Consider the following 23,331-nt stretch of genomic DNA (forward strand, 5'->3'; position numbering starts at 1 on the left):
GAAGTCCTGGATTGGCCCCTGGTGTGAACTAAGTTACCTCAGACATTAGGGTTTGAGGGGTGAAAAGACAAGGAAAGCTCCCGCCCTCAAGGAATTTCCTATTGGATAGGAGTCACAATCAGACAGGGCAGCGGACCTATCAGAGGGCCAAGAACAGAGGAAAGCAGAGAAGGTGGAGTAGAGGCTGCCATTTAACATCAGACCACCAGTAACCATTTTTCCACGACCTTAAAATGAAAGAAAGAATAGCAGTAGGTAGTACGTTCAAAGACACAAAGCAGGGTCTGCAGTTTCAGAGCGCAGCCCTGTATCGTGAGCAGAGAAAGTGAGGCACACAGAACCAAAGGCAGGGATGGGGCTCCAGGTAGTGTACGGCTTTCAAAGCCACATTAGGTTTGATTTGCAGGCCACGGGTGGCAACATGCACCTGAAGTCCCAGGCCTTGGGAGGCTGACAACACAGGTGTGAGTCTGAGGCCAGCTGGGCTACCTACCTGTCTCTGCCTCAAACACTTAGAAAAAGTGACTTTTGCTAAGAGATGGAGTACTAGACGGTGCTGAGTCCAGGATAAGTCCATGAGCGACATAATCTCTTTGTTAGGGCTGCCTATGCCTCTGTGTCAGGGATACTTGGGGATGCCCATGTGAATGGAAGAGAAGGAACAAAGCCCAAGGCCAAAATCCATGGAGAGACCAAGGTGACGAGGACCAAGCAGTTGTGAAGAGTGTGTGGGGCATGGGGTGACTCAAGAATCCAGTTACCATCACAGGCTCCGAGGAGACCCAGGGACAAATGCTCTAGCTCCTTTATACGTCAGCTCTCTTCTCTGCAAGTGAAGTGACTGAGAGCATCCTGTTACGACAGGTCGCGGAGAATCCCTAGAGGGCCAGAGAGACACAGGGCAGACACCAAGGACTCGTCAGACAGGAACCCAGACAAGCAAGCAAACCAGTCACAGGGGTACTGTGAGCCCAAACATCCAAAGCTGGAGGGTGAAGACCTCGTCAGCCAGGAGCTTCGGGCGGATCGAGGAGACCAGCATCCCCAGCAAACCGTCACTCCCACTTCTTTAAGGAGAGCAACTGGAAAGGGTTAAAGTGGAGCAGGAGCCCCAGAGGCTGTTCGGCCCTCTAGTCAGGGCAGTGGGTGGATCCAAGAGAATGAGGATTTCTCCCAGATGACTGCTTACAAGGCAGACCATCGGTGAAGGAGGGGAGTCAGAGGAACCTAGGGGCAGGCAGAGGAGGATTTCAAGACTGAGTTTCCTTCCTCCTCAGTACTTCTGGTCTACCACCTACTGGACTGGGAAATGTCAGGTCCCCAAGGAGAAGCCAGGAAGGGCCTGGCTGCCTGGCCCCACCCACATCCTGAAGTCTGGAGATGCTCTGGACATGGGTGTCTAAAATTAGGTGTTAAAGATTTGGGAGTGACCAACGCTGGCTGAAAACAAGCCAAGACCTGGAATCCACAACAGACTCAATAAAATGGGTTGACAGAGAGGAACTGACAATGAGAGCTTGCCCACGGAAACCATGTTCTGTGAAAGCCAAGCAGACAGATTTTTTATTCCTTCTGGAGCTCATTTGTGGGTTCTCTTGCTGCACCCACTTAGCATATGAACCCCCGGGTGAGTCTGAGCCCTTCGATCCTCTAACGAGTCCCCGGACAGCCGTGTTTCTCTCCCTCCAGCTTCGTCTCAAACATTTGAGTAAAAGGCCTCACTGTGACTCCCAAGCCCACAGACATTTAACTAACAGTCACCGGAGTCCAAAGCATGCCTCACAGATGAGAGCCACAGAGGGTCACACAGAGTGGGGACTCACTGAGACAAGCCACTGGCAAGGCAGGGATCTGCTCTTGCACACGGGACCCTGGGACGTAACGCCATTGGCCTAAGAGAACACCAGTAAGAAGAGTTCAAGGAACTGGCATGTGGATATTTTAAATAAAATAACACACACACATGCACACATACATGCACACATGCACACATGCATGCACACACTCTGTTGGAAGATAGAATGATGAGCCTAGTCCACCAGTCACCTTGACCACCTATGGTGGGAGTGAGGGGTGGAGATGGAGGGGCTGGGGGTGGAGGTAGGGGACACAGACTGCATGGGATGGTAATGATGACTTAGGTCTGAGATTCTTCTTTCCCTCTGCCTAAGGTGGAGCTCTCCAGGGTTGAATTGCTTCAGATCAAAGCTTCCCGAGTCTCTGGTGACCTCTCAGGTCCTCTGCTCACCATGGTCCAGTTTGGACACTAGCCAGAAAAACGGATGTCTCATCGTGAGACTGCTGCCTGCCAGAGCCAGGGGAGCTGCTCTTCTCTGGGTACTTGAGGCCGAGTGTCTGACTATGCTGAGTCTCAGTACCCTCTGTCTTTCTCCCATTCTCTCATTTCTAGCCATTCCCAAGGGTCCTTTTCCTCTCACCTCATAACCCCTGTTTAACATTTGAAATCTCTCTAGGTTTTCGCTCTTGATTTACTCCCTTAGTTCCAGTTGTTTCCTCAGAAATCTCATCTATAACACAATCTCAAACACCATCTCTACACATCTGTGTTAAAGCCTAGTGTCTCTTCCCAGGAATGGCGTTCAGAGCTGGATCCTTAAATTCCTTTATCTTAATGTCCCGTTGGTTCACAAGCACCCTCAGACTAGGGCCAAGCTCACTGTTCTGTTCCACTACCCAGCTTTCCTACCTCCAGCTCAGGAAATGTCATTGGCCCACAGCCAACTCTTTCCTAGAAGCTGGCCAAGCCTTGTCCTCACTTCTACTAGCACGTTCCCAGTGGGTAAAGCAGCTAGCGATGGAAATAGGCTGGGGTGGGGAGGGAGGGACTTCAGAAGAAGTCACAGTTTCCCTTCCTCCTCAGCACACAGGGTTTACTGCCCACTGGAAATGAAAATGTCATGTCCCAGAGGAGAAGCCAGGAAGGGCCAAGGAGAAGACTAAAAGCCGTGGTAAGATTGGCGAGCGCTCTGGGCCTGATGCTGCCAACCCTTCTGTCAGGTGTCCAATCATCTCCCAAGGCTGCAGAGTTGTGATGTTTGTCTGTGCCTGGCCCGGGGAGTGGAACTGTTAGGAGGTGTAGCCTTGTTGGTGTAGGTGTGTCACTGTGGGTGTGGGCTTAACACCCTCACCCTATCTACCTGGAAATCAGTATTGTACTAGCGGCCTTCAGATGAAGATGTAGAACTCTCAGCTCCTCCTGCACCATGCCTGCCTGGACGCTGCCATGTTCCTGCTTTGATAATAATGGACTGAACCTCTGAACCTGTAAGCCAGCCCCGATTAAATGTTGTCCTTTATAAGACTTGCATTGGTCATGGTGTCTGCTCACAGCAGTAAAACCCTAAGACCAGAGTCTTATAGCGCTTTATCAGACTAAGAAGTTCATAAAGAGAAGGAGAGAGACATGGGTTTCTTTCTTTCATTTCTTTCACTTTGAGACTTTTGCTTATTTTTTTTTGTTTTGGGGGAGATAAATATCTGCTTGATAATTGGAGGTCAATTTCTATCTGAGAGAAAGTGAGCAGCTGTCAGGTTGTGGAGAAAGCAGGGAGGAGGAGCCACGCAGAGGGGAGGAAGGTTAAGAGAGGGAAGCTGTGTATGGTCAGGTGATCAGCTTAAAGACACCAAGAGAAAGAAGTTGAGATGTTAGAAGTCCAGAGACGTGAGTTGCAGTAAAAATAAAAAAGTGGGGGGTTGGGGATTTAGCTCAGTGGTAGAGCGCTTGCCTAGTAAGTGCAAAACCCTGGGTTCAGTCCCCAGCTCCGAAAAAAAGAAAAGGAAAAAAAAAGTGGGTGGAACTGGTTCCCAGGAGTACCCTGGCGGTCAGGTCACTAGTTCTGGCTCCAACGGACCATTGGAACTGTGCTAATTCATCTCAGATCAGTATACCTCCTGGCGGCTCTCTGCTAACCTTGAACTCTCTGCTTCCATCCACCTGATAAATCAAGACTCAACAAACTGTAACCCAACAGTCAGATTTACATGTTAAATTCCCAATCCTCAATACAGCCACACAATAAACTTACAACCAATTGATAAGGATATAAACTGCCCACCTAGATAAGATATACTTTGCCCATCTAGACACACAAAATCCTGTACACACCCATCCCTTAAGAAGAGTGCTAACAACCTGTATATGTGCAGAGAGGAATCTTAACATCCGCCGCCATGTGCTCTCGGCTGCCTCCTCCTCGCTCCGGTCTCCTCTCCTCTCTAAAACCTTTCTCCTGCCCTTCCCTCCTTCTCGTCCAATGACAGGCCTCATTCTCTCCTGTACCTGCCTTCACGTGCATAACGACGTCACCTACAGACATGTTTTAAAAACATGCGTTTTGGGACAGCTTTAATAAAGATACCCTGGATGGATGGTGAAAATGCTATGGGGCTACACCCGACCCGAGCCTCAGCAGACAGAATCCAGGAACTTGAGCCGACTCCATCTGAGTCGTTCTCACATCCATATCAGGCATAAGCAAGGAACATCTGTGGCCCATGCTAGACACCCCGAGTTTGTCCTGTTCCTTCACCCCTAGTTCTGCCCTCCTGCTTCGATTCTGCTTGACTCAGTCACGTCTTGGTTCACGGAGGACTCGACCATCTTCCTGACCCACAGTGTAACCTGGACCTGCCCGCCCTCCTCATTTATCATCAGAGCCCCACTGTCCATGGTAGAGGAAGTCTTACAAGCACGGATTCCTAAGGTCTTGGTCCTGTCTGGTTTTATGTCAAGTTGATACCAGATCAAGGAAGTCATTTTGGAAGCCAGAACCCTCGATTAAGGAAATGTTCCAACCGGATTGGCCTGTGGTGTTTTTCCTCAATCACTAATTGGCAGGAAGGAGGACAGTCTACTGTGGGTGGTGCCACCCCTAAGCAGGTAGTTCTGGGATGCATAGCACAGCAGTGTTTCTCTATGTCCTGTTTCAGCTCCTGCCTCCAAGTTCCCGCTTTGAGTTCCCGCCCTGACTTTCCTCAGTGAAAAGACTGGGGTGTTGAAGTGTAAGCGAGAGAAACCTTTTCATCCATGAGTTGCTTATGGTCATGTTTTATAACAGCATAGAAACCTGACCTCCACCGTCTTCCTTCCACATCTATTTGGAAGCGTAAGGTGTATCATGCTATTCGTGTGTGTTGGGATCATATACAGAGAGAACGGCTGGAGAGTCGCCCAGTGGTAGAGCACTTGCCTAAAATGCCTGACTCCTCAGGTTCAATCCCCAGCACCACCAAAACAAAGAAAGCCAGGTGAAATGTAAAGGTATGGACGTGAGTGGGAGAGATGGCTCAGCATCATGAGCACACAGAGACCTGACAGAGGACCTGGGCTCCATTTCCAGCACCCATGTGGCGCGGCTCACAACTGCCTGTCGCTTCAGCTCCAGGGAGCTCATAACCTCTGGCCTCCACGAGCCTCTGCACTTACATGGGCTCACAATCACCGTCACACACACATACACACTTTAATTTTTAAAATTACAAAGGTATGCAATTGGGCATGATGACCGCCAGAATCCCAATATGCCAGAGATGAAGGCAGGAAGGTCAGAGGTTCAAATCCGTCCTCGGCTACATAGCAAGCTCAGGCTACACGAGATCCTGAGTCAAAAATAAAGACTGAGAACAACTGCAAAAATAAATGGGCATGCGACACGAGCCACAGAGCGTGGTGGTCAAAGGACAACCATGGGAGTTGTTTCTCTCCCTACATCGTGTGGGTCTGGGCACTGAACTCAGGTTGTCAGGCTTGGGGACAAGAGCTATGGCTGCTGAGTCAGCTTGCAGGCCCAGCCTGTCATCAGGACGCTATTTCAAACATGGGGCACGGGAAGCTGTGATGATTATGAAAGCCATTTACAGCAGGGTTTGGCAAACAGCCCTCGTGGGGAATATCTGTTCTGCCACCTGTTTCATCAAATGCAGTTTTATTTGGAAATAGCCAGACTGGCTTGTCGACACGTGGACCATGGCTGCTGCAGCACTAGAATTGCAGAGGACAGTGTGTGCAGCAGACAGGATGGCCTCACAACCCTAAAATACTTACTGGCGGGCGCTGGGGAAATCCCCGGACAGAGGCACCAACTAGAACTTGGCTTTCAGGCCTCATGAAGCTGTCAAAGACTTAAACATACAGGCACACGTACATATATGTTACAGACGGATGGCCAGACGGCACCCCTTAAAATAATCGATTTTATATCTTTAAAATAGAGACTCTTTCACTGATAACAAAAATCTTATCCAGGGTCTTTCCAAATGTTTCTCCTACTGTATAATTTCAGACAGTATCTTGGTTGCGACATTAACAGGGGCTTGTTTGTTTGTTGGGTATTTTTGGGTTTTTTGTTTTGTCTGTTGTCATTTGATTTTTTTTTGGTTTTTTGTTTGTTTGTTTGTTTTGTTTTGTTTTGTTCGCTTTTGTTTGTTTGGTGTGAAGACTTGCTCCCTTTAACAGTTTACCAACCAGATCCAGTATTGTTTTATTGCAGTTGCCTGGTACTTTTCTGTGCCTCATTAAGTAATTCTGAAACCCACACTGACCAACAGACACAAGAGACGGGGCTGAGCAGTCCCTTCACTAATCTACACGGCACACACACACACACACACACACACACACACACACACACACACACACACACACACACACTTCTCTTGGCCATTACATCAGAAAAGAGCTATTTTCAGACAGTTTTATCACAGGCACAGTACTAGGCACCTAGTGACATTCAAGAATAAGGCCCAGATAAAAAGAGGGGAGGTAAGATGGCTCAGTGGTTAAGAATACTGGCCGCTCTTCCAGAGGTCCTAAGTTCAATTCCCAGCAACCACATGGTGGACGGTCATCTAGAAAGGGATCTAATGTCCTCTTCTAGCAGGTAGGTGTACACGCAGACAGAGTACTCCTAAATTTAAAAAATACCTAAGACCCTCAAACCTGAGCCAGACACAGGAACCCACACCTGCAACCTTGGCTGTAAGAGGCTAAGGAGGAAGAACACAGGCAGAGCACAAAGCAATGTGACATCAAGCAGGGGAGCCATCCCTTACCAGAGTGTAAGCTCACTACAGAGTGTGTGTACGCCGAGGGAGTGTGTGTACGCCGAGGGAGTGTGTGTACGCCGAGGGAGTGTTGTCATGTTGTGTGTGTGCGTGTATGGTGTGCATTTGTGATACTTGTGTATGTGTCTGTTTGTGTGTTTGTGTGTGTGTGTGTGTAGTGTGTGCATGTGTGTGTGTGTGTCTATGTGTGTGTGTGTCTGTGTGTGTATGCTGTGTGTGTGTGTAGTGTGTGCATGTGTGTGTGTTTATGTGCGTGTGTGTGGTTTGTGTCTATGTGTGTGTGTGTGTAGTGTGTGCTTGTGTGTCTGTGTGTGTGTGTGTCTGTGTGCATGTGTGTGGTATATTTATGGTGTGTGTGTAGTGTGTGCATGTGTGTGTGTGTGTCTGTGTGCATGTGTGTGCGTGTGTGTGGAATGTTTATGGTATGTGTGTGTGTGCGTGTGTGTGGTATGTTTATGGGGTGTGTGTGTACGTGTGTGTGATGTTTATGGGGTGTGTGTGTGTGTGTGGTGTGTGTATGGGGTGAGTGTGTGTGTGTGCGTGGGTGTGTCTGTGTGTGTGTGTGTGTGTGTGTGTGTGTATGCCTGTGTGTGGTATATTTATGGTGTGTGTGTGTGTCTGTGTGTGTGTCTGTGTGCGTGTGTGCATGTGTGTGTGCGTGTGTGTATGTGTGTGGTATGTTTATGGTGTGTGTGTGTGCGTGTGTGCATGTGTGTGTGTGTTTATGTGTGTGTGTGTCTGTGTGCATGTGTGTGGTATGTTTATGGTGTGTGTGTGTGTGTGTGTGTGTGTGTGCGCACGCGCACGTGTGTGGTTGGTGGGGTGAGGTGGGGAAATGCTATGACTTTACCCTCACCACTGTGAGGACCCTGGGACTACGTATACTCAGACAATCAAGGCCAGCTTAGGTTTCGTGACTTGATGATAATCATGGATTTTATACCTGACGGGTCTCATGAAGCTGAAGCTGGCCTTGAACCTCTGTTCTCTGACCTCTACATCCCTCAAGTTGGAATCAATTTGTTGTCACTACACCCAACTCTTATAAGCTTAGGATAACTTCTAAACTGTTTTATTAAGTTCACGCAGTGGAAATTTCCTCCATTAGAAAAGTTCACCTGTGGGACGATCTTATCTTACACATGTATGCTCACAGCGGCCACAGTCCTAAACAATTCTGGAGATTAATTATATTCACTTTTGGTGTACTTAGGGGAGGTACAGATATATGTATGTGTGCACGTGTATAGAGGTCAGAGGTCTACATCAGGTCTCACTGCTTCTGTAAAATAAGCCTGCCAGTGGCTCTGGGGACCCTCCTGCTCCAGCCTCCCAGCCAGCGGCTCTGGGGACACCACCGTTTCTGCCTCCCTGCATACTAATTAGTTTTCTATTGCTGTGATAAAATACAGTGGCCAAGGTTAACTTACAGAGGGAAGGGTTTATTTGGGGCTCACAGTTCCAGAGGGTCAGGGTTCACGGTGGCAGGGTGCAGGGAGTAGCCACCAGCAGCTGGAGCAGAAGCTGAGAGTTCACATCTTGGACACTGAGGAAGCTAACTTGAAATGCTCTTTCGAACCCTGAGAGTCGGCCTGGAGTAGCAGACTCTCTCCAGCAAGGCCACATCTCCCCATGTATCCTACTCCCCACAGACGCCAACTGGGGACTAAGTATTCAAACGCCCAAGACTTATGGGAGACATCTCATTCAAACCGCCACACTAGGATTACAGTTTTTTAAGCATGTGCTAGGATCTGAACTCTGTTTTTACTTTATTAAGTAAGTACTTTATCGATAAGGCCATCTCCCCAGCCCCATTTATTTACTCTCCATTCCAACGGGAAAGTAATAACTGATTATGTCAGGGGACTGAAAACAGGAACAGGCAGAATCCCATCAAGTACAGCCTGCAGGACTTTATCAGAAGCCTCTGTCTGCTGGGGGGTGTGCTATGATCTCATTTCCAATCCCTTTGAATATCGGTAAAGGGTGCTCACTAATAGCACAGCACGTTATTTTTAACTCTTTATTACCTATAAACTCCACACTCGCAGTACTGACAAGTGGAAAGTGCGCCAGCCACAACTGTCAGAACACAGATCATTTTCCTCCTAAGGCTTCTGAGTTTATATTCTAAGAGTACAGCCACACACATACAGGCATTTCTCATGTAACCTCGAATCCCTGTTGTCAGCAGATAAGGTGTATACAAACACAGGAAGACCTAGTAGCCACTTAGTTAGACCAACGTATTATTTAAAACGTAATGCAATCCACCAGAAGAGCCATCCGGTCTGCAGACGCTTTGGCGTTCATGTGGGCCCCGCAGACAAAGCTCACAAGTGCCGGCAGCGCTTTTAAGGATGAGAAAGTTGAAGTCAGAGAAACCGGAAAGCACCAGCGGAGGACAGAGGAAGTGAAGGAGCACCAGCAAAGCCGTTTGCACATCTCTGCTGACATGTTACCGGGCTCCGTATGCTTCTGCGAGTCAAAGAATCCAGCTGTGTTTCCTGCTTTCCACGAGCAATGATAATAGAAATGAAGTAATTGTAAGTTAGTTAACACCCCTCAAAGATATTAGCGAGGGAAGTTATGGGTCCAATTACAAGCCCATCTTTCTGCTGCTACAAATAAAGTAAACGAAGCCACCCGGATTACTGCACATTAGCATGAGAAGGCGGAAGCCAGAAGAGGTGAGCTGCTCAGGTCTCCAGGGAAACACTTTAGCAGTTTGAGTGATATACACACAGCCTCTGATTTCAGGATAGTTAGAGTAATTTATATGCATAGCCCTTCAGCTCTAGCAATTGCAGCGATGAAATAGAATTTTTAGGGGGAAAGTGGCTTAATGAAGACTATCAGATATCTAGAAAACGTTAGCATGACAAAGCATCCCAGTACAGGAAGAACCGAGGCCACGCCTACCACCCCTGGCCCCACCCCATCCTGGAATTAAGAAAAGGTCAATGCCTAGTCACAACGCATGTGGCTGAAATATGCTACCAAACACTGGCATTTTCCTTCTGGAGGGAAACAACATAGTACTCTGGTATCTCCAGTTCTTCTGATAGACTCTGCTCATGGAAGGGTACATGTCCTTGTAGGTGTGTGCACATATGTGTGTGCACATGCGGAAGCCAGAGATCATCATCTGGGGCTTCCTCCACTGCTGCCCAGGCTATCGTCTGAGACAGATTCTCAGGCTGAATTTGGAGCTCATCGATGGATTCAGCCGAACTATGTACTCCAGGGAGCTGTTTCCTCCACTCCAGCACTCCCTACCTGGCCTTGTCCCGTCCCAGAAGGCTTTGAATCCTATGGATGTGAGGGGGAGGGGGGCCAGACACTTAGCAGCAGCCCGCCACATTGCCGGTTTCAGACATGTGCTCTGATAATCATGACTCAGAGACAGAAATATGCAACTAACAAAAGGTGACCACTAAGCAAAACGTAACTGCTCCTCCGGAGCCTGGCATCCCAGTCCTTTCACCCGGCTCAAAATTAGAGCCAATTTGATCCCGCTTCCTCTTTTGTGTCTTTTTATTGCTTCTGCTGATGGTGATTTTAAAGGTGACACAAATGGCTGTAACCTAGACTCTTAGGTGCTCAGTGAATGGTATTTGGGTGTTTATTAAAAGGATTTAAATCTAACATGCCCATGTTTTATCATCTATTATTATTATTACCATACTTTTTTTAAAGTCTCTTAGGGAAAAAAAGCATCTCATAATTACCTATTTTTGTGAGTTCCCTATTAACTAACTATCCAAGGCAATGTGCGTAAACAGTTAAATGTGCATACACGATTGAACGTACACGATTGAATATGCATAAACAATTAAGCGTGCATGAACAACTGAGTGCACACAGACAATTAAATAAGCAAACGCTGAATATGCATAAACGACTGAATATAAATGACAATTAAATATGCACAAACAATAGCATATGAATAAACAAACCAGACATGCATAAACAATTCAATATGCAGAAAATAACCAGGATCACTCCAGTGTTATGCATAGCATTTACTGGACGCTCTGCTTTAACGCTGTGGCCAACCGAATGCCCAACAGGTAGCAAGCAACTGAAGGAAGGAAGGATTTATTTTCATCTCATGGTCGAATGTGTACAGCCCACGTGGGGAAAGGCATGGTGGTTGGAGCGGGTTACAGCTGTGGCAGCAGGAGCAGGAGGCTGCTTGTTCACAGCTGGGTGCATCGAGAAACAGAGACAGGGCAGGAAGTAGGGAAGGCTATAACATCTCAAAGTCACCCCAAAGAGATCCACTTGCTGGAGCTGGGCCTCACTTCCCAGGGTGCCTCCCCAAACAGTACTTGATCTGGAGATCAAGTGTGGAGACACAGGAACCTGTGGGAAACACTTTACATCAAAGCACGGTCTAGTGGGAACTTAAATGCGTGGTTCGGAGGGACATAACAACCGCAGTAATGTGAACGCAGAGAGAACAATTGTTTCCAATTTATCCGGGATGTCCAGGCAGTGAAATCAACTGCAGGAGGTGACAGCCCACTGGCTCAAGAGAAACTTGATGTTGTTGGCACACATAAGAAAAGTGCTCAGCAAGAGAGAAGAGAATAAATGCAGAGCTCTGCCTACGCAGAGATGAGTGAAGAGACTGGCAAAGAATGACCTACAAGGTGGGAATAAACCATCAGTACCAGATGGGTAAGATCCCTGACTGCCAAATGTGAGACACTACTGATCGCTCTTAGTGCCTAGATCACAGAGAGACACCGTCAGCATGCATGCCTGCTGCGATGGGTTACCACCCCGGCATCCCCTGTGAGAACCACTGTGTGTTAGGCGCCACGCCCGAGTGGGAATAGCAGAGAGAACCAAAAAAGCACTGTGTCAGCATGAAAGGATGCTGTTCCCTGGTGACAGGAATTATCATTAATTTTGACCACAGTGACAATGATAATAAGAAGTGTGTGTATTTGGATTTTAACTACTACGCATAAAGGACCAGATCCCAAGCCTGGGAGCAGATCGCTCTCTAGTCTCTTCGACTGCTCACCCACGTGCATGGCACGTGCCTGTGACTGCTTATCACTTGACAAAGATGGCCGCTTGGTTCCAAGTCGTCACATCATCTGCACAGGATGGAGATCCTGTGCAGAGTCCTGAGGGCACTGCCACTCTCGAGTGTCCATGCTGCCTTCTCAGGGAAGCCGTCTCACTGCCTCAGCCTCTGTCCTCCCTCGCTCTGACTGCCAGGAGCTGACGTCTCGTACTTAGCCATTTCAACCCAGCATCTTTAATTATGGAGGTTTCTCGGTCTCCCTCCCCTCCCAGAATTCACTTCCTCGGGGTTTCCTGATTTATCCTTTCTTCTCAGCAACTAGCTTGATGCCCGACACAGAGGAGATCAATAACTGCTACCTTGCGATAAACAAACCCAGAATGACCTGAATGGACCTAATATTCAGTAGCTGCTCGAGGTAGACCTGCTATGGGTCTTATAGTCTCCCTGTAGACACACTGGGCTCGTGCCGTTCAGAAGCCACTGAACCACACCTTTGGAGGGTCCCTCTCGACCATATGTAGTTTTGGTTTTCCCTTTGGTGCAGCTTTGATTTTGAATCCTCAGGAAAAGCCCTGCAGATGGCCCAGTCCCCAGAAGTCCCACCTTGACCAAACCCTGTTCCCCATCACGGCATGGCTGATACACAGTCTGCTAACTGTATGCTTGTCTCTCCCCCACTGTTCCTAGTCAGTGTGGACCACTCCAAAGCCATTCTGTCACTGCTACTGCACGGTGAGCGTGTGCCCAGGTGCCTGGCACCTCTATCTACCCAGCCCAGTGAATGAGGAATGGGAGGCCTGGGTTCTAACCGTGGTAAGCTAATGGCTCCTGGCTGCCTTCAGCTCCATTAGCCTGCTTTGTGTCTACATTTTTTTTTCTTTTAATGAGTCGCCAACTTTTAAAAATTTAAATTTCACAATTTAAAAAATTTTTAAAAATCAGACTTCTCTTGAAATGCCGGAAGAAGGACTAGAACCCCGAATCCCATGGGCAGGCTGGCGGCTGGCAGAGGCACTCACCAGCTTCCAGCTTCCGGCTCTAGGGGATCTCCAACCACCCAGGGAGGGTTTAACAGATCTAAGGAGATGGACAGAAAGGACTGGCCAGTGAGTAGGAAAATAGAAATAATTAGTACGATGGATGAATGGTTATGCGCCTTCATTGAAATCGCAGAAGACAAAGGAGGCCTGATAACGGATAAATAAATACTCCTTCACGTGATTCACAGGAGAAATGCAAATGACCAATTAATCAAACTGCACACAGACAGACAGGCCATTTTAGAAGCCCCCTAAAGCAGTGGTTCTCAACCTGTGCTTCTTCACCTGGGGGGAGGGCAAACAAGCTTTCCACTGGAGTAAGCTACGGCCACTGGAAGACATAGATCTTTACATTATGACTCATAACAGTAGTAAAATTACAGCTATGAAGTAAGTAGTAAAATAATTCATGGGGGTGTGGTCACCACTACATGAGGAACTGACTAAAGGGTCGTAGCCTTTGGAAGCTTAGAAACCACCTCAAAGGAAGTGACCACAGACAAGATCTGCATTCCCATGTCACACATGGATCTGGGCTCTCCATTCACGTCTCATAGAGAGATCTACTCAACAGAGGTGTAGGCTAAGTGCTACAGTCCAGACTCTATCCATTCAGAAGCAGATTTTCTTCTGAACAACGTGAAGTTCAGGGTTCAATAGTGTAAGCACCTTCACACAGTGTGAAAAGTAACTTTACACCATGGATCAAGAGCCACAGTGAAGGTTCAGTAGTGAAACCCCTTGAAATGCACCCTAGGGCAGTCGTCGGAACAGCAGACAAAGGTTCAGGTCTGGGGTGTTAATCACAGTATAATTTATAATATCAAATATATTAGAAAACTAAATGCCTAACAATACCGAGTGGTTATATAAATCACAGTACATTCAAATGATGCCTAATTGTGCAGACGCTAAGATTACATTCTCAGAGGCCGTTTATTGATTCAGGAAAATGCTCACGGAGAAAAAGTAGAGCTCCTGTGTTGGGAAGATTTTCAGGTCACCAGTTAAAGTGAGCATTATTCCTGTTTTCTACTGAACACGCCTGCCTGCCTACAAAGCGTCTAACATTTCTTCATCTACGTCTTTTATTGTGTTTTGAGGCAGGGTCTCATGCCAGAGCTTAGGCTGGCCTCAAACTCACAGCAGTCCCCCTGCCTCAGCTTCCTGAGTTCTGGGATTACAGAGGCATGAGTCTTGATGCCCAGCCTTCCCCATATACATCTTACTTCAGTCAAGGGTCAAGTGAAGACACTCAGCGAACAAGTTGCCTGATGGAGTCAGAGAGGTGAAGTGGCTTAGGACATGCTGGCATAGAGGAAGGAATGGGAAAGGCACTAGGCGGTCAGTCACTCTGTGGCAACCGTTTCAAAAGAAATCCCATGCGGAGAAGGGATGGGAGGAAACAATTATGGAAAATGGAGACCAGTGCACAGAAGCGCCCAAGAGCCGGGGAGGGCAGAGTCAGGAAGGGCTGCTGAGAGAAGGGAAATTCACAGCAGGACATGGCAGAATCGAAGCTGAAGAGTTTCCCTTTGCGGTGTATTAATAGTTGTATGCAGATCAGACAAGACGCTTACAAGAAGCATTATTTGTTTCTTGTAAACTCTGACCGGAAGAAGGGCCCAGGGGGACGTCTCGGTGGAAAAGCAGAACCGCGTCCCTGCCGTGAAAAGCATTAGCAACAAAACCCGAAAGTCTGAGAGCACCAAAATAAACTGTCTGTGCGAAAGGTGATTACGGTAAAACGAGGAGGGAGCTGCGTGCGGTTCAGTTCTCGAATGACTGGGCTGTGTGGAGCAGATCTGCAAGGTCATCAGCTGCCTTGAGTGTCTGTCACGCTCGCTCCCACATGCTGAGGTGAACAGCCCAGCCCGGGTCCATCCACAGCCCCCTTCTGGGGAACAGCTGGTCACCTCGCACTCGCTGCGTGCCCAGGAGAAGTCTACATATTAAGTTCGTGAGGAACACGACTGACTAGAAAATCAAATACAATGTCTCAGCCCAAAGCAACAGAGCCCAGTGTGGGTGAAAGTTGCTAATTTTCCAAGGAGAACCAGTGGCGGAATTAACTGTGTAAGGAAGGTGGCACTCGCTGAAGAGGGAGGGATTTCTTAGGTCTCTGAATGAAAGAAGCAGACTGATGGACCACCGGTTACATGAAGCCTGCAGGGTGTCCATGTCGGAGTTCACCCCTAGGACGACGATGTCTTTGATTTCTAAAGGGACCACTGTGGACTCAGATAAAGCACAGTGCTGATGTGTTCAGCAGCTCAGAACCCACTTCCTCCCTTACTCAGCCTGGTCCTCTTTCTGTCCGGAAGCCTGGCTTCCTTCATGCAGCTGAGCGGCATACCCTCATTGTCCTGCAAACTACTGCTTTTCCAAAGTTTTGTTTGGAGGAAGTTTTTACAAAGCCCTCTGCAGGACCCGGGCCATTTCCGCATCTGTCGTCTCCTTGCTTCCTGTCTGCGTGTTGCGTTTGACCCTGACCACTCTGACTGCCCCAATCCATCAGAATCAGTGAGCACTGTCCTTGCTTCTGTTTTAAGTGTGCGTTCCCCTTCGCGCTAAGACCTGCTCTTTTCTTCAGCTGCGTTTTCTGCTCTTGCCTACTACGGTGGAACAGATCTAATATGAGTCTTTTCTTGGGTTGATGTCCTGAGACTTCAAGTTTGCCTGAGTCTAGGTTTATGCCCCATAGTGTATTTACAGGACCAGGCCTGATTCATGGCGCTACTCACACATGCCCAGAGGACAGCTGCCACAGACGGGGCAGGACCAGCCCCAGGAAGAATATGCAGGAGCTCTAGTCCCTCTTACAAAGGGGCTCTGCTGCCTGCTGTGCCCTCATCTCTGTCTGCTCCCATGAGGGCCTCGGCCTCTGAGGCAACTCTCCTCCCCCGGCAGGCACACTATGTCCTGTGTTTCTGCGTTACTTCAGGCATGCTACATGATTTTAATTCTCAGCGGGGGATTTATTTATTTCTGATCACATTCAAGGTTATTCTCTCCCTCTTTTTTCCCCTAGTCTGACTCAACCTCTATCACCTGACTTTTCTTTCTCTCTGAAACAGGACGTTCCCTGAATCTCCCTCTGTCTTTCTACTTCCTCCAACTTGTCTGTCAACTTCTATTTTGGTTCCTCAATACCTAAAATGCCTCTCCGTGTCTGCAGCTGTAACTCAGTGCCTCACCCAGGGGCCTGTGTCTGTGTGCGTCCTGGCAGCCTAGGAGAATCCTGTGTGTCTCAAGGTGCCGACTGCTTCACCAAAGCGCGGCAACCCTCTCTGGTAGCTTTTAGAATCTGATTTCCTCCCTGAAGACTTTTAAAAACTTTATTCAAATTTATATCCATTAGACGGTCACACAGGGGTAGAAGGGCACAGGAAATGTTCAAAGAGCAACCTTTAAAACGAAATCTGTTCAGAATCCGCCCTTCCATCTATCAGTGCTTATTAATCAACAGATAAGGTGGATGGGCACGCAGACAGGAGGATGGCTGGCAGAAAGAATCGGTTGGGAAATATGAGACGTTTTCGAAACCTGAACTCTATCCTCTAAGAAGGATGGGGCCGCTTGGAGACAGAATCAAGTCAGTGTGCGTGTGTTTAAAGTTTTAAACCTTAAACCTGTGTTAGATGATATAAGCTTAGATTTGAAGATGTGTGTGGAATTGAGTTTATCAAATAGCACCTAACAAATATTGGTACTTTTACAAGCAATAGAACGGAAACAAAGATACTACTCCAAAGATACTACTCCAAAGATGTTACTCCAAAGATGTTACTCCAAAGATATACTTGGTTTCACAGTCCAGGGAAATGCACTTGGAGGTGCAAACTTCACGACTTCCATTAAAAGCTTGTCAAGTTGTGATTTAGGACAGAGCTCCCTGCTGGGTTAGCCCTAGGTAAGTTGTACCTATACCCAATTCTTTATACTCTGCCTTGGCAGAGGCCTCTCCTTCCTCTCCTCAGCTCTGGTTTGAGATGCTTACTCCTCCCAGACTCAGAAGTCCTCTGTCCCAGCCTCCTTCTCCTGTCAATTGCTCCCTAGCTACCTGAAGCTACATAACTAGGCCTGCTGAGGACTTGGCATTTTCTTTAACTGAAACCCAGGAGGGCAGGCGCTGAGTAAATCAGAACTCCAGGACGTAAACATGAAACAGTGAGTCACGGGCATAAGGCACAGTAACAAGATGAACAGGGGAGATGTAGGCAAAAATGTGGCACCTGATGGGCCAGGATGTAGATGTTGTGTCCAACGTCTTTTGGAGAAACACCATCATCTCCTCCCTCCTCGTCCCCATGGTCACATTCCAGGCCTTGGTTATAGGCATTCTTCATGACATCCACCTAGAGACAAATAAATAAGTAAATAAATAAATAAATAAATAAATAAATAAATAAAGTCTGAAAGATGCCAGCCTCGCTTCAGATCGTCTAAGCTATAACTTAAAATTGGGAAGCTTCATGACATTCAAAATTATAAAGGCTTTAAATAAACAAACACTGCATTTTCTCTCATATGCAGACTCTAGATTTAAATGTGTGTTCCTGTGTGCATGTATATCTATATGTGTTTGTGTGTATGTGTATGTGTATGTATGTGTATGTATGTGTATGTGCTTATGTGCATGTCTGCACTGTGTACTTTTATGTGTGTATGTGTGTGCTTGTGTCTATATATGTGAGTGTATGTTTGTGTAAGTGTATGTGCATGTGTATGTGCTCGTGTGTATGCATGTGTGCATGCATGTGCTTGTGTGTATATGCATGTGTGTACACAGGTGCTTGTGTGTGTTTGTGTGTGAATGTGTGTGCACATGTGTGTACATGTGTGTGTTTATGGATGTGTGTGCACATGTGTGTGTATGTGTGTGTGTGTGTGTGTGTGTGTGTGTGTGTGTGTGTGTGTGTGTGTGTGTGTGTGTGTGTGTGTGTGTGTATGAGGGGGGGCAGCCGCTGTGAGCAGCACTATACCTAGTAGGCAGGTCTGGCCTGGGCTACACAAGAAAGGTAAATGAGTGTGAGCCTGGGCTCAAGCCTGGGCAGCTTCCTCTGTGGTTCCTGCCTTTACTTCCCTCAGTGATGAGCTGACCTGAAGTGTAAACCAGGTAAACTGTTTCCTCACAAGGTGCTTGTGGTTATGTTTATCACAGAAGGAGAATTGCAACTACTTATGTGTGCAAAAACACCATAATAAAACTATAATACTAACTTAAATAAGTAATCTAAATAATGATATTTATTTATAAACTTAAAAAATTACAAAATTGTAAATAGTAATTTAAAATAAATTACTAACTTAAGTCAGTAATAATACTAACTTAAAAAAAATTAGAACATACTCTTGCAAACCACAGTCATTTAAGTAAACATGGAATTGCATTGTTATCTGAAGTTTTTTGTTTATATCTTGGAACACCAATACTTTGAAGTCTCCGTGGTTTAAGAGAATCTGGAATCCCGAGAAGCATCCACTATTTATTGAGCACAGTACTGAAGAACGTACAGTGGACGAGGAGAGTGTTCCTGCTCAAGGGGTGACGGTTCAGCAAGCAAGAGGCAGGGACAGCAGCACACTGTTCCTAGGATGGGTCTGGGGCGATCATGTGACTCGGTTTGAGGATGGGTCATGAAGGAGGGCGCAGATGATAGGAAAAGGTGTTTGTGACAGAGGAGACTCTTCAAACAGTGCACAGCATCACTGTCAAGTAAAAAGTGGTAGCGGCCTCTTGAGACTTCCCCATAACACCAGGAACATTGCTGAGTGAGGGGACTTAGTCATGGGAGCACTAAGCTACAGGGGTCAGGCGTGGTCTCCAGGCATCCAGAACCCATTGCTCTTAAAGCAAGCCTGAATGACGTCATGGTGTCAATGGGGGAGGCAGAGGGGAGGAGGGAGTAGAGCTCCTGTGACAGGAGGACACGAGGACACACACCTCGGAGCTGTCACCATGCCTCTCTCTTTCTTTGAAGCCAGGCATCATGTGACAGTTCATTCATAAGAATGAGTTAGAAAACATAACTAATCAAACTTATCTGTGTTTTTGGAAAGGTACAAGCAAAACTTGGGGGTGTGGCAAACATGTTCTTCACACCTTCCTCACACATGGCTATTCCTTGGCGTCCCGTCCCCGGGGAACTGGCTGAAGCACTACCTCCTGGGGATTCCAAATCCATGATTACACAATACCCACTACAGAATGGAGACGTCTGCATGAACGCCGTGCACCTATGTACACCCTCCTGTATGCTCCAAACCATCTCCAGGTTGCTTACAATATATAACACAAACATTATGTGCTGCGTTGATGGGGAAAAAACAAGATAAAATTCTATAGGTGTTGGTTCAGTGTTCTCTTTAAAAAAATGCTTTAGGCCCACAGATTGTGCATCTATAGGGCTGAGCCCACCAATCTAACAGCCAAGAAATCATTATACTAAAGCCAAGAAAAATGTCTAAAATAAATACATTTGTTTATTGATGTTGATATATATACATATATATGTATAATGTGTGTGTATATATATATGCAAAAGGCATCTATCTGTATATAGCTAAGTAGACTGTGGCAATTTAGTTAAGAGAAGTGCTTAAAGTGTATAAAACTAGCAAATTAGGCTGCTGTGATGGCTCAGGATTAAGTGTGCTTCCTGTTCTTGCAGAGGACCCCAGGTCAGTTCCCAGCACCCACATCCAGGTTCTGTAACTCTGGCTCCAGAAGATCCAACATCCGACACCCTTTTCTGGCCTCCTGGTGCACCAGACCACACATGACATGCATACACATAGATACACACACCAGACCACACATGACATGCATACACATAGATACACACACCAGACCACACATGACATGCATACACATAGATACACACACCAGACCATACATGACATGCATACACATAAGATACACACACCAGACCACACATGACATGCATACACATAGATACACACACCAGACCACACATCACATGCATACACATATACACACACACATAAATAAACAAAAAAAACCCTCGAAAACAAAACCTAGTGCATCCACAGTCCTGAGTCACCAGGGCCTTCACTGCACATTTGCGTTTCCCACTCCCCAGTGTGAGCCAACAGGAGCAGGGGACATGCCACCCACCTGCCACGGACTGGGGAAGTGTTCTTACCAGTTCCTTGGGTCTCATGTTGAAGAGAATTCTCTCTGCATTCTCACTGTCATGTCTGCTCTCCATAATGGCCAGCAGAAGCTTGGAGGCGTTGTTCTGAGGACAAAGATGGCGTCAGTATACATGCAAAGGCTACAGCACAGGTCAGCAATCCCCTGCATCGGGGCTAACTCAGATCGCCCGGCCCTTTTTGTTTTCTCAATCGGGTGAAGGCTGAACTCTTATTTACTTTGTCTTGCTAACATGTGAAAACAGAACTGTTTTACTTCATTGTTGATACAAAATAAAAGCAGTAAGTCATGAAGTCATGGGAGGATATTTTAAACTACACATGACTTAAATGTGTACACACTGCATGGAATGGAATAGTTTCTTTTAGTGCTTCCTCAATTAGATTTCTGTGATGACACTTTAATAAGACAATCAGATGAACAGAAATCAATAGCTATAGACATTTTATAGACATAGACTTCATAGAATTTAGTACAACCATCTTAAAAACGAAGCAATTATATTAGTAGCATACTGAAATCGCACATAAACGTGTGAGTCACTGTTGAGAATAAATATATAAAACTAAATCCATGAGTTAGAGAGATAATGGCAATTTGCTGACAGCTTGCTTATTTTATTGTGTTTATTATTAATTGTGTCAGAGAATAACATTTTGTACTATTCTCTTAATAAAGAATGAAAGCAGTTTATGCAGCTGATGTGTTGAACTATAAATAAATTTATTTAATATATAAATTATAATTAATTTATAAATTTGTGACAATTGTAAACATTATCTCAAATATTGTCACTCAAGATATCAAGGTGTGAAGCAATGTTCCATCCTAAATGGGTACCAGAGAGCTGCACCGGAAGCACTCTGTCCTCTGTCAGGTAAAACCGTACTCTCTACAGACTCCTGCTAAGACTGCGAACCAGGAAGAGAGGGAAACCGTTTAGAGAGGCTTCTAAGAGACTCGGAGTCCACACGTCTCCAGAATGGCATCGGAGTCCCTGTTTGGTGTAGGTGGACAAGGCACTAAATTGATAAGATTGTGTAAATTATCTCTGGTTAGATTTGGTTCCACATTCTGCCCAAGGCTCCCAGGCCTGCCTGATACCACCTTTAAAAGGATGGCTAATGATGCAGAAGGCAATGAGGGTGACAGGTCACACCAATGCCACCAGGAAGGATTTCAGCAAAGGGCGTCAGATTCCTTTTCTCTTCTTTTTTTCTGTTCTATTTTCATATTTTATGGATATTTCAAATCCCACCGTCTACTTTCATGATCTAGGGTCCAAACAATGTGCCTTGAAAACTGAGGCACAGGGATTAGAGGAGACGGTAAATCCTTAGAGCTGTGCGAGCAGACCCCCACAGAATTCAGAGGTAACCCCGGCAACAGGCTGAGTCCTCTAATGAGCCACAACCTGCAGCGCCAATAGAAAAGGGCTTAAACCATCCAGTCTCCGAAGGCCAGTGGCAGTGCAGTGCTCTTCGCCAATTTTCTTTCTCATATTCTCTGGGAATAGAAAGAAATCTTGCAAATGACCCCCTGAAATCTGAACCAATTTGGAAGTACATGAGCCTAGCCGTACTGAAAAACCCAGTGCAAGTCCTCCTGTTAGCGGGGGATTTTCCTCCCATGGAAGCCGGATTCTTCTTAAACAAAACACCAACACCCTACCTCTTAGCAAACGTGGCACTTTGCACCCACAGACCAGTTACAAAAATGAAGATAACAAGCTGAAGACCAACACAGACATCTTAGAAACTTGTGTCAAAGGTGTTTAAAACTGTAGTTTGTATAATATTACACTTAAAGTAGATTTGTCACACAGGACTATATTTATAGTGCTATATTATATTGAAGGGATATTACCAAAAGTGTGGCTAATTAAGCCATCCAATCCAGGAATCGATGTTTGGAACGATTTATTTAAAGTGCCTTGTCTCATGAATGCCCCCAAACTTGCCAGCATATATAATTCTGCCTTACAGATGCTCTCTTCAGATGCTCTCTTTTCAAGCAGTAATATATACAAAACCTTCTGATTTAAAAGATATACTCACTTTAGTCTTTAAGTATAAACCATATTTAAAGTATTTCAAGAGAAGCAGACACATTTGATGCTTTAGATGCAGCCTGATGTATCCAACTGCCTGATGTATCCGCAGCCTGATGGATCCGACTGCCTGCCATATGTTAGAATAAATTGCCCTACTGAGGTAAGTAAATACGCAGTGATCCTCTTTGAGGTAATTTTGTATCCAGCCACTTTGTTTATCAGCTGAGGGAGTTTCCTGGTAGAGTTTCTGGATACTATTGCATCATCTGTGAGTAGCAATCACTTGACTTCTTTCTTTCCAATTTGTATCCCCTTGATCTCCTTTAGTTGTCTTAATTGCTCTAGTTAAATAAAACTTAAAGTACTACATTGAATAGCTATGGAGAAAGTGGGCAGCCTTGTCTTGTCCCTGAATAAGTTTCTCTCCATTTAATTTGATGTTGGATATTGGTTGGCTATACCTGTTGCCCTTACTGTGTTTAGTTTTGTGCCTTGTATCCCTGATCTCCCCAAGACTTTTGTCATAAAATATATCCAGAACCTTTCGCATCTGCCTATAATGTAAAAGTAGGAAATTAAAACAGTTGGTGGGGTTAGGCCTGCTTCCACATCTCCTGCACAGAACTGCACATGTGACTTCAGCCTGCAGGTGTCGTGTGCTTTCCCTGGTACACAGCATGTGCCTTGTGAGTTCACTACCCTTTCCTGTCAGCCACCTGAGACAGTGGTGGCATCCTGTTTTGTACAGTCTTTTGACGACTTAGAATTCACTGTGACCAGAAGGTGTGCGTGGTAAGGGCTGGTCACACTACCTTCAGCTGTAGCACCAGGTCCATTCTGTACTTGCCCAGAGGGTTGATGTCACTCAGAATCAAGGCGATGATGATGTCAATCCCATTGGATTCGTGCGTGGCGATACAGGTCT

The 23,331-nt window shown here is 46.3% G+C and overlaps 1 protein-coding gene across 1 annotated transcript in view; it reads right to left on the reverse strand.

The window, feature by feature from the left end:
* Positions 1 to 23,331, reverse strand: part of Itpr2 (inositol 1,4,5-trisphosphate receptor type 2) — a 387,801-nt gene that overhangs the window by 98,163 nt on the left and 266,307 nt on the right. The window contains exons 43-45 of the mRNA XM_032905407.1: positions 23,219 to 23,329; positions 20,343 to 20,438; positions 17,409 to 17,531 (exon numbers count right to left, since the gene is read on the reverse strand). Of these exons, the coding sequence (XP_032761298.1) occupies positions 17,409 to 17,531; positions 20,343 to 20,438; positions 23,219 to 23,329 (330 nt within the window). The remainder of the gene's footprint in view (positions 1 to 17,408; positions 17,532 to 20,342; positions 20,439 to 23,218; positions 23,330 to 23,331) is intronic.

This window comes from Rattus rattus, chromosome 6 (assembly GCF_011064425.1).
Source record: "Rattus rattus isolate New Zealand chromosome 6, Rrattus_CSIRO_v1, whole genome shotgun sequence".
Lineage (NCBI taxonomy): Eukaryota > Metazoa > Chordata > Mammalia > Rodentia > Muridae > Rattus > Rattus rattus.